This window comes from Strigops habroptila, chromosome 20 (genome assembly GCF_004027225.2).
Source record: "Strigops habroptila isolate Jane chromosome 20, bStrHab1.2.pri, whole genome shotgun sequence".
Lineage (NCBI taxonomy): Eukaryota > Metazoa > Chordata > Aves > Psittaciformes > Psittacidae > Strigops > Strigops habroptila.
In genome coordinates, this window is record NC_044296.2 from 1,181,664 (window position 1) to 1,191,926 (window position 10,263).

Sequence of the window (10,263 nt, forward strand, 5' to 3'; positions counted from 1 at the left end):
GCTCCTGCTGCCACAGCCGAAGAGCCAGGCACTGCCCTCGCTCCTTGCTTTCCCACCTAGAACCCCATCTGCGTGCTGCCTCTCCTCTCTGGTGATCTCAAGACCGTGGCTCAGCAGGATGGATGGAGCAAAGCCTGTGAGTGGTGACCCCTGTTCCCTTCATCCCTCGCCAGCATCAGGCATGCAGCGTGGGGATGCTCCACTTGGCTTTAATGGCTGCAGGGACACCAGAGGGTGCAGCATTAGGGGACACATTCCCCATCACCCTCCCCATGTAATGCTACTGTGGTTCCGCCTTTTCCCCCTCTTCTGCCTCTCGCTGCCCCCATCATGGTGGGATTTGGGTTTCTAGTTAAGTTTAGTTTGTTTCTTCTCCCTCCAGTTCCTCAGGGCTCCTCTGGCCACAGGAGGGCAGATTTGGGGTGAAACCAGGCAGAAATGGGGTTGGGGGCAGGACGATGGCACTCAGCAGTGCCCAGCGTGGGAGCTGGAGCTCAGCATCACACTGTCCTCATGGCGAAGAGGGGGGTCCCCTCTTGTGGTCATGGGTGCCCAGGTTTGCTGTGAGCAGCCCTGACCCTCAGAGATAGAGCCCCAGGACAGGGATCCCCTGGGCAGCACACAGGGACTCTAACAAGAGCCCATCAGCACCAAACAGTGCTGGGAGCACTGCATAGAGCTTAAGCCCCCCCAGAACCCCCCAGTACCTTGCTCAGGGCCATCCTCACCCTGCACCTCTCCTGGAGCCAGGAGTGCTGCAGCCCCGGCAGCACAGCGATGTTCTGCTGGGATTCAATCCCTGCCGGGTACCATCTGTCCGTCTGTCCACCCATCCATCCATCCATCCATCCATCCATCCATCCCTCCCTCCCTCCCTCCCTCTGTCCATCCATCCACCCGCTGCAGGTTGGGCAGCAGCACCCCTGGGTGCAAGGACAGGGCTCAGCTAAGCACTGCCCGTTCCCTGCCTCAGTTTCCCACATCCCGGTGCCCCATTCCCGTGGAGCAGCCCAGAGGCCATGGGAATGGGCACCAGGGTACGACGCAGGTGGGAGCCAAGGGAGGGGGGGCGATTAGAAAATAAAGTGTTTAATAAAAGAGCAACTCCTGCTCCCGTCACAGCACAGGGGAGGGTGGAGGGGACGTCGTGACAGCCATGGAGTGGGGAGGGGGCCGGAGGGAGAGGAGGAGGGAGAGGACGGGGGCGCTCCCATATGGCAGCACCCCCTCCCCAACCGGCCTCCATCCAGTGTTTCACACACAACCAAGGGGGAAGCCGGGGGGGGCAGCTCAGGACCCCGCCAGATAGATCCCTGTGGAGGAAAGGGGGTGAGAGGCAGCTGCGAGGGCTGGGGACATGTGTCCAGCACAGGGACTATCACTGCCCCATGGCCAGGGCTCAACCTGCACCCTCCTGAGCTGGGCATCGCTCGGGGGCATCGCCCAGTGAGGGGGGAATGGAGCTTGGGGTGGTAGGGAGGGAACCCCATGTACCCCAGGGCCATAGGGAGCAGGGAAGGGACCCCCATGTGCCCTAGGAAAGGGACCCCATGCACCACATAGGGTGGGGAAGGGACCCCATCCACCTTGGGAAAGGGACCGCAGGCACCCCAGGGCCATAAGGAGCAGGGAAGAGACCATTGTGCACCCTAGGAAAGGGACCCCATGCACCCCAAAGAGTAGGGAATGGACCCTGTCCTCTCCAAGGAAGGGACCCCATGTACCCTGGGATGACAGGGGATGACGAGAGGACCCTGACCCCCCCCGTGGTCCCCCTCCAGCCCTACCTGTAGCAAACCTCTTCTTGACCAGTGACATGCGGTACCCGGCGCTCGCCAGCTCCACCTCGACGCCCGACAGCGTGCTGCCCTCGCTGCTGAACTGCGCCGCCACGGGGCTGGGCTTGCTGGGCCCGCAGAGGGGCTCCCAGCTGGCCGAGAGCTGGCCACAGCCTGAGGGGGGGCACAGCACAGGGGTTGGGGGGGGCTGTGGGGGCCGAGCCCAGACCCTGCTCCCCATCCCCTGTGTCCTCACCTCCCTGCCCCGCGGCGCCAGGCACATCCAGCAGCCTCCAGAGCAGCCTCTTCTCCTCCAGGTTCCTGCCAGGACACAGGAATGGCCCCAAACCCCCAGACCCCTGATCCCCTTCTGCTTTAACCCTCACTCCCACCTCCCTCACCCATCAGCACCCACATCTCAATGTCCCCCAGCGCCCTGATCCCCTCCTGCTTTAAGCCTCACTCCATCAGCACCCACATGTCTCAGCTCAGGGCCCCCTGGGGGATGGATTTGGGACCCCTGCTCCTGTGTCCCCCCCTTGCTGTTCTCACCAACTGGCCGCAGGCTGCAGCCGCAGATTGGCAATGGGCTCATCCACGGGCAGCAGGACGTGGACGTTGGCGAGGGGCACGGGCAGCGCCAGGGCAGCACCATTGTAGCCGTACTCAACATTGACCCGTGTGGTGCCTGGGGTGCAGTCCCAGCGCACGCAGAGCCGCAGCGGCGCCGAGCCGGGGCCCAGCCGCGAGAACTGGGGGGACCAGGGGGGGTTCAGGGGGTCAGCAAGACCCTCCTGCCCCCAGGAGCAGCGGGGGACACACAGGGGGGTCCCGGGTCTGTCCCCTCCATAGGGCTCACCTGGTACTTGAGCAGAGCCACGTTGTAGTAGGAGGCGGCTGGGCTCTGCTCCGCTTGCTTCTGCAGGTGCCCAGTGAGCGCAGCCATGTTCAGCCAGAAGTCCTTGGTGCTGGGATCGCTCTGGGATGGGTCGCTGCAGGGACGGGGTCAGTGAGCAGCAGTGCCTGGGCAGCCCAGGAACACAGCACCCCAATACCCAGCTCCCCATCACTGCATCTCCCAGCTCCCAGGGATGCTCAGACCCCCTGGGAACCCCAAAACCCCAGCACCCAGCTCCCCATCACTGCATCTCTCAGCTCCAATGGATGTCCAGGCATCCCCAGGAAACCAAGCACCCCAATATACAGCTCCCCATCAGTGCGTACATCCCCTCCAAGGATGCCTGTGCCCGCCTGGCATTCTCTGCACCCCAACACCACCTCCCAGGGTGTCCATGATCCACCAGTACCCAAATACCAGCTCCCCATCACTGCACCCACCATGGTCCCTGCATCCCCCCAGGCACCCCCTGTACCCCAATACCAGCTACAGCCGGGGTGTCCCTGTCCTGTCACAGTGCCACCGTGTCCCCATGTACCTGTAGAGCAGCTCGACATTGGGCAGGAACTGCTCGATGGCGCCGGTGTTGAGCAGGCGGAAGCTGAGCACGGGGGGGGCCATGCTCCCGCTGAAGACACGGATGATGCCGGCAGGGAAGGACATGGTGAGCTCCCCCGTCACCTTCACCAGGCAGCTGCCAGGGACAGGCCAGGGGTCACCGGTGGGGTGCGGTGCTTGGGGGGTAACCCTGACCCCCCCGGGACCCCCGTACCTGTCAGCATCGCGCCCCTTGAAGTACGCGTGGACATACTCGGTGAAGGCGGTGGCCACGGGCAGCGCGTCCTGCGAGCCCAGCACCACGGGGCTGGGACCCCGCGACAGCCCTGGGGACGGGGACGGGGTCAGAGCCAGGCTGGGACCCCCAAATCCCGCAACCCCCCCCAAAACCCACCAAGCGCTGGCTGGGACACAGCAAAGAAGCCACGTTCGCCCAGGCTGGCGGGTGCTGAGTGCGAGGGGCCGCAGCTCCAGGAGGGCGAGGGGCTCAGCGAGCGTGACTGCAAGGCAAGACAGCACCGGAGGCGGGGGGAGGGTGTCTGGGTTTGACCCCCACCATGGGGGCATCCCAGAGCCCGGCCCCACTTCACCCCATCCCTGGCCACGCACCAGGTCGCTGTTGCTGCCCGCAGCCGGGCCGGCCGCCGGCCTCTTGGTGCGGGAGCGGCGTGGGGGGGCCACAAGTGGGACGTCCCGGGGGGCTGCGCTGGGCCAGGCAGGGGCAGCATCTGGGGCACGGGGGGACAGGGGACAAAGAAATAGGTGGTGACGGGGAGCTGCACATCGGGGTGCTTGTTTTCCTGGGGATGCCTGGACATCCTTGGGAGCTGGGAGATGCAGTGATGGGGAGCTGGGTGCTAGGGTAACACCATGGCAGAACCCCCCGGGGGGCGCTCTATGGGGTCTCAGCTGTGCAATGAGTTTGGTCCAGGCTCAGCCCTGTTCTTAAGGTGAGACCCTACATGGGGGGTAACACAGAGTCAAGGGTAACGGGGGCAGCTCCTGCACCCCCGCCACTCACCCGGCTGTTGGAGGGGAGCCACGGACGCGCTGCCCTCGCTCAGCCTCGAGCCCGACCCTTGGCAGGTCCATGGCGAGGGGCTGGAGGACTCCCCCCCGCTGGGCGGCGCCGGGGAGGAGGAGGAGGAGGACGCCGAGTTGGAGGAAGGACGGGGCTGGTCCCCGCCGGGGCTGCGGGGCCTGACCCACGGCAGCGGCTCCCCGAAGGGATCGGGCGAGGGGGCTTCTCGGGGCGCTGCGCGGCTGCTGCGGCCCCGGGGTCCCCGCGCCGCGTCCCCCCACAGCCCCTCGGCGCCGGGGCCGGTGAAGACGGCGAAGCCGGGGGGCTCCGGGAGGCGGCCGGCGGGGCTGCGGGGCCGCGGCAGCGCCGGCGGGGGGGGGTCCGGGGGGCTGCGCTGTTTGGGGAGGGGGCTCTGCGGTGTCCCCGGCTGCGGCGTCCAGGGCCTGGAGTCCGGGGAGGGTCCGGGCGCGGGGTGCGATGGGGAGTCCAGCCCCGAGTCCTCCACGTTCTCCGGGGACGAGGAGGAGAAGGGAGAGGACGAGGAGGTGAGGACGTAGGCGCGGGGGGCTGCGGGGAGACACCCCCCCCCGTGTCAGCGCCAAAGCACCCGAACGCCGGGGTCTGCCCCATCGCGCCCCCCCAGTCCTCACCCGGGAATTCCTCCGCTTCAAAAGCCGACTCCAGTGGGGGCCCGAAGAGAGCACCGGGGGGCGCCGCGGCCGGGGGGGCCTTCCCAGGGCCACTGCGCAGGGCACAGAGCAGGGGGGGGCTCAGCGCCCACTCGGGACCCCCCCAAGAGAGAGGATTGGGGGTGGCACATGGGATGCATCACCCCACAGCATCCTGCTCTCCCCTGCCCCGTACCTGCTCATCTGCGCTGCTGGGCACACCCTCCCTGCACTGTCACCTATGGGGAGAGGGGACACGGTGGGTGCTGCAGAACCACCGCACCCCACACCACCAGGACCCCCCCCATATCCCCAGGACCCCCCCAGCACAGCCTGACCTGCTGCCAGTGTCCCCTCGGGGTCCACATCACTCGGGGCTGGCGTCAGAGATGCCACATGCCCTGTGGATGGACAGGCAGCATTGGGGGACATGGAGCCAGAGGGACCCCACAAAGCTGCGCCGAGCTCCCAGGGTGGCACTTACGGGACGACTGTCGCTTGACGGTGCCCTGCAAGAGAATGGGGACAGGGGGTCAGTTGGCCCTGGCAGGGTCCTTGGGGACCCTTCCTGCCACCCCCCCAAAGCTCACCCCAATGCTGGGGGGAAGGATGAGGTTCCCCACAGTGGCCTTGAGCTGCTCCATGGTGGCCTCAGCGCTGCCGGGTGCTTCCCGGGGCTGCACCGGTTTGATGTGGACATAGAACTTGCGGGGCTCGTCCTCGTCATAGTCGGAGTCGCTGGAGGAGCAGACGTGGTTCTCTACCTCGGCTGGGCGCCCGTCAAGGCAACACCCCATGCTTGGACACCCCAAAACTGAACACCCCCCCCCAGCCATGCTCCAGCACAAGGATACTGCGGGTGATGTCGGGGCGCACGGTGAACCCATCCTCATCCACCTCCGGGCAGCCCTGCGGGGAGATGCTCACGGGGGTGTTTGCTTCCCAGTGTGGGGAAAACCAACCCCAGCGTTGGCACTGGGATACTCACCACCTCAGCATCCAGGGATTCCCTGGGGAACAACAGGGACAGTGTTAGATCCCTGAGCTGGGAAGGGATGCAGGGATGCAGGGACACAGAGAGGGGGATCTTACCCAGCATCACGGTCCCTCTCCTTACGGCTCAACCCAGGGATACGGAAAGCTTTACTACGGCTCCTCTTGGGTCCTGGAGAGGGGTGGGGGGGGGCACAGGGTGGTGAGCGGCCCCCCCACACCCCGCAATCCCCGCCGTGGGGCTGTGGGTGCAGACGTACTTGCCTTCCTGCGCTGGGGCCAACCGGTATTCCTCAAAGTCCAACACTCCTGCCGCCGAGAGCGGGATGAGCCGCGGCTCCATCCTCGCACGAGGACCCTCGTGCAAGGAGGGGGAGCATCACCCTCACGTGAAAGGGGGGAGCCCCCCACCTCACCTGGCCGCTCTCGCCCTGTGCCCTTGCTCTCGGCGAACCTCCGCAGCAGCATCTCGGTGCCGATGTTCTCCACGTTCTGCTTGAACTCCTCATGTACCTGCGAAGCAGCGGGGTGGGGGGGACACAGTAAAGGGCTGGGGGGGGGACACAGCTCGGGGGTGTCCCCCTTGTTGTTCACCCCTCCGGGGACTCACCTGCCCGATCTGGACATGGGTGTCCTCCACGGAGTGCGAGTAGGAGCCGATAAGACCCTTCATGTGGCGTAGGTGGGCTTCTTCCACCTCTTGGAAGCGCTGGGTGCAGGGAAGAGGAAGGGTTTCAGCCAGGGAGAGTGGCACGTCCCCAGGGGTTCCATGCCCAGGAAATGGGGGTTTAGCCATGGGGACACATCCCCAAGGAACAGAATTCCCGGGAAGGGGTGGTCAGCAAGGGGCGGCACACCCCAAGGAATGGGGCTCAGCAAAGATGATGTCCCCAGAGAGCAGGGAAGAGGGGTTCAGCAAGGTTGGCATCACCAGGGCATGGGGCTCAGACGGGGTGGCCTGTACTCATGCAGAGAGGGGTTCAGTGGGGTCCCCAAGGCCACCGCAGCCCCAGTGCCACCCACCATGGCCGAGTCCAGCATCCTCTGCTCGAAGTCGGCGCGGGCAGCGTTGTACTTGTCCACCGCCCTGCGCAGCGCCTCTCCAGCCTTCTTGGACTTGAGCTCTGCCTGTGGGACCAGGAGGTGGGAATGAGCCCCTCCATGGTGGGACAAGGACCGGGATCACCATGGTGGGGATGGGGACACGCAGCAGGGTCCACCTTGTCGATCTCCTTCTGGCTGGTGCCCTCCTTGCGGAGCCGCTCGTACTCCTGGCACTTGCTGTGGTAGCTTTCCTTGGACTTGGGCAGCAACTGGGCCACCCCATGCAACATCTGGACGGCCTCCAGCGTCCCCGACACCTCCTCCTTGGACTAAGGGAGGGAACACATAGGGCAGAATGGGGTGGGCAGGGGGGTCTTGGGGTGCGATGGGGAGGATGCGATACCTTCTTGTGCACCCGGCCTTGCTCCTCGCCATAGCGTGAGATCTCCTTGATGAGGTCGTGGAGCTTCTTCATCAGCTCCAAGTGGCAAAGGGCCAGTTTGTCCGAGGAGATGCGGAAAACCTCCCAGAGTGGCGCGAAGGTCCTGGGATTGGAGGGGGACACACGGGCAGGGATGAGCAGGATCCCCCCTTCTCAACCATCGTGGAGTTCTCCGGACCCCTGCTCACCCCAGTTGGGTCCCATTGGTGGCCATCTTAGACAGCTTCACCATGGCCTTGGCGTAGTTCTCCTCGATGGCAGCCCTTGGGGACAGGAGGTGCTGGGGATGGAGCCCGGCGATGCCGGGGACCCCCCCGGGACCCCCCATCCCACCCCGGGTACCTCTCACGGACGAAGTCAGCCAGCTCCTTGGTGGAGATCTGCCCGTGCTTCATGTTGTGGTAAAGCACATCGAAGCCGTGGTTCTTCTCGCCCTGGCAGGGGACCAAATCCCACCCAGTGCCCCCAGGGACGGTGCCACCAACAGGAGCCACGGTGCACAACAGGAAGCACCGTTTGGGGTGGAAACACCCCAAACAGGGTGACCTGGACCCCCCCTGGGTGCTATTGTGGGTGCTGCCCACTGTCTCCCCCCCCCCTCCAGGCTGTGGGTGCAGGGTGCTGGTGGCCCCACATGGGGAAACTGAGGCAGAGGGAAGTGGACGATGCAGGAAGATGCCAGACGCCGGCAGAGACGAACCAGGAAGCACCGGCCACGCTCCCGCGCTGCCAACTTCCCCCCCGCCTGGTGCTGGGACGGGGATCCCCATGGGGAGGGGTGGGGTCAGGGACAGCACCGTGGCCAGGGGAACCCATTGCCCCCTCCCCTCCCCATAGCAATTAATACACAGTGTTAATGAAGGCATTGGGCCAAACGGTGGCCATGACCTCCCCCCCCCAATGGCTGGGGGCAGCGAGCCCTGGGCAGAGGGCGGGCACCCATAGGTGGGGGCACCCATGGTGGGGAGGGCACCAATGGGTCAGGGGCACCCATAGGGGGGTCCAGGCTTACCCAGAAGTGCTCGGTGAAGTAGGACATCTTGGAGGAGGAAGGGGGGGGGGACGCCAGCGTGGGGACCCCCAAGCTCAGCTCCCGGTGCCCTGTGGAAACACTGGCTCTTACCGGGTTGTGGGGGGGCCCAGTGGGCACCCCCCCACCGGCTGTATCCCTCTCCTCAAGGTGTGCAGCACCCGGGGGGGGCCACCAGGGCAGTGCTTGGGCCTGACACCAGATACGCAGCTAAATAATAGATGAGCTGCTGCTGCTGCTGCGTGGTGGCTACTGCTCCCAATGGCCCCCCCCAAACCACCACCACCCCCAGGGAGCCCCTTCCCCCCACAAATGGGGCCCCCCCGGCTGCACCCCAAATGCACTCAGCCGTGCTGGCGGTCCCCCCACTGGAGCAGCCCCCCCCAGCACTGAGCAGGTAGACCCCCAGGTTGTGACTCCCCCCCCACTCCCCGGCCCTGCTCCCCATCAGAGATAAACAGGAAACCCAAACGCTGGTGCATGGCTGGGGGTTGGCGTGATGGGGGGGGACGGACCCCACTCACCGTGGGCTGCTGGGGGGCTCCGGGGCTCCCCCCGATCATCCTTGTTGCGCTGGGGGTCTTGGTGGGGGGGAGAAAGGGAGAGGTGAGGCCACAGCGCAGCCCCCGACCCCCCCCAGCGCCTCCACACGGGCTCAGCCACCTGTGTCATGAGTGGGACGGGCTCAGCGCGGCCCCCCCCCGGATGGGGGGGGGGGGGGCCGGTACCGGACCCCAACCCGCCGCCGGTCCCAAGCGGCCGCAGCCGCCGCGAACCCCCCGCTCCGTCCCCGCCGGCCAAAGTCCCCGGAGGAAGCAGCGGCCCCGAGCGGGACGGGGGGCACCGGGGGGGGGGCCAGGGACACACACACGGGACACGCAGCATCTCCGTGCTGCGGCACGGCCCACCCGGACACCCCCACAACCGAGCAGCCCTTGGCCACCGCAGCGGTGACCTTCACCGACGGGGGTGCGGGCATTCATGCGGCCCCCCGAGGGGTGCGGGGGGCTCCGGGGGGGCTGGACCCACCCCGGCTGCACCTACGGGGCAGGGGACTGGTACGGAGGGGAAGGGACTGTGCACCCCAACACCCCCCGTGCAGCGGCTCCACTGGCGGGGGGTCGGGGCGCGCTTGGGGGGGGCAGATGCTCCTTCCAGAATAAGGAGGGAAAACACCGAGCCCCGCACCGGGGGGGGGCTGCCCACAGCACCAGCAGCGGCGTTCCGGGGAGGGCTGGGGGAGCTGCACCGTGCACGGAGAAGGGTAGGGGGGTTATTAGGAGGGGGGCACCGGGGTACGCTGCAGCGGGGAGCCCCGCACACAGCGCGGGGAGGGGGGGTGTCCGGCCGGAGAGGGGCTGCGCTGGGGAGGGGGGGATGCTGCGGGAGCGGAGGGTGCTGCAGCCCGCTCCGGTGCGCGGGGCCCGGGAGGGTGCTGGGTGCTCCCTGGGCGGCTGCGGGACCCGGCGGGGCCGCACTCACCTGCGGGGCTCCACGCCCCAGCCCCGCTCCCGCGCCGCCGCCGCCCCGCGCCCGCTCCGGGACGCGCGCTCCGGGACGGGACCGCGCCGGGGGCGGGGGTGGTTTAGGCCACGCCCCCCTCCCGCCGCGCCGCCTCGCGATTGGTCCCCGCTCCCGGCAGCGGTTACCGCAGCCAACAGCCGCCGCTTCTCATTGGCTGAGCCGCCGCCGCGCCGCGCGCGGGGAGGGGGGTGATTTGCATTTTTAAAGCGGCCGCCGCCCAACAGCGCGGGGTTGGGGTGGGGGGCCGGGTGACGCGGGGCGGGCCCCGAGACACCGGCACCGGGTCCCAGCGCTATCACCACCCCAC

The 10,263-nt window shown here is 67.1% G+C and overlaps 1 protein-coding gene across 4 annotated transcripts; it reads right to left on the reverse strand.

Moving 5' to 3' along the window:
- Positions 1-1,068: 1,068 nt before the first annotated feature.
- Positions 1,069-9,988, reverse strand: LOC115618251 (F-BAR domain only protein 1-like). Of its 4 annotated transcripts, none has more exons than XM_030509618.1 (29): positions 9,915-9,988; positions 8,957-9,095; positions 8,415-8,503; positions 7,745-7,836; positions 7,591-7,665; positions 7,364-7,505; positions 7,137-7,289; positions 6,940-7,044; positions 6,527-6,625; positions 6,333-6,429; positions 6,181-6,225; positions 6,016-6,088; positions 5,912-5,933; positions 5,778-5,832; positions 5,514-5,692; positions 5,408-5,432; positions 5,262-5,324; positions 5,120-5,162; positions 4,906-4,997; positions 4,256-4,822; positions 3,844-3,962; positions 3,629-3,734; positions 3,449-3,560; positions 3,215-3,370; positions 2,638-2,770; positions 2,331-2,530; positions 2,035-2,099; positions 1,788-1,952; positions 1,069-1,313 (listed from the first exon to the last, which is right to left on the reverse strand). In XM_030509618.1, the coding sequence occupies exons 3-29, from the start codon at positions 8,439-8,441 to the stop codon at positions 1,291-1,293; spliced, it is 3,033 nt and encodes a 1,010-aa protein (XP_030365478.1). In that variant the 5' UTR covers positions 8,442-8,503; positions 8,957-9,095; positions 9,915-9,988; the 3' UTR covers positions 1,069-1,290. The 4 variants fall into 4 exon arrangements, with proteins under 4 accessions (XP_030365478.1, XP_030365479.1, XP_030365477.1 ...); XM_030509619.1 differs by having other exon boundaries at positions 8,957-9,013; positions 9,915-9,946; XM_030509617.1 differs by lacking the exons at positions 8,415-8,503; positions 8,957-9,095; positions 9,915-9,988 and having other exon boundaries at positions 3,215-3,304; positions 7,745-8,406.
- Between the last annotated feature and the right edge of the window lie 275 nt (positions 9,989-10,263).

Bases quoted from the DNA above. Each gene is read 5' to 3' on its own strand.
- LOC115618251 (XM_030509616.1), bottom strand. From the start codon at position 8,361: ATGGGTGCCCCCACCTATGGGTGCCCGCCCTCTGCCCAGGGCTCGCTG. The intron at 7,045-7,136 runs GTGGACCCTGCT...CTGGTCCCACAG, and splicing joins GCCAGAAGGAGATCGACAAG to GCAGAGCTCAAGTCCAAGAA. The intron at 3,561-3,628 runs GTGGGTTTTGGG...CCCCGTCCCCAG, and splicing joins TGTGTCCCAGCCAGCGCTTG to GGCTGTCGCGGGGTCCCAGC.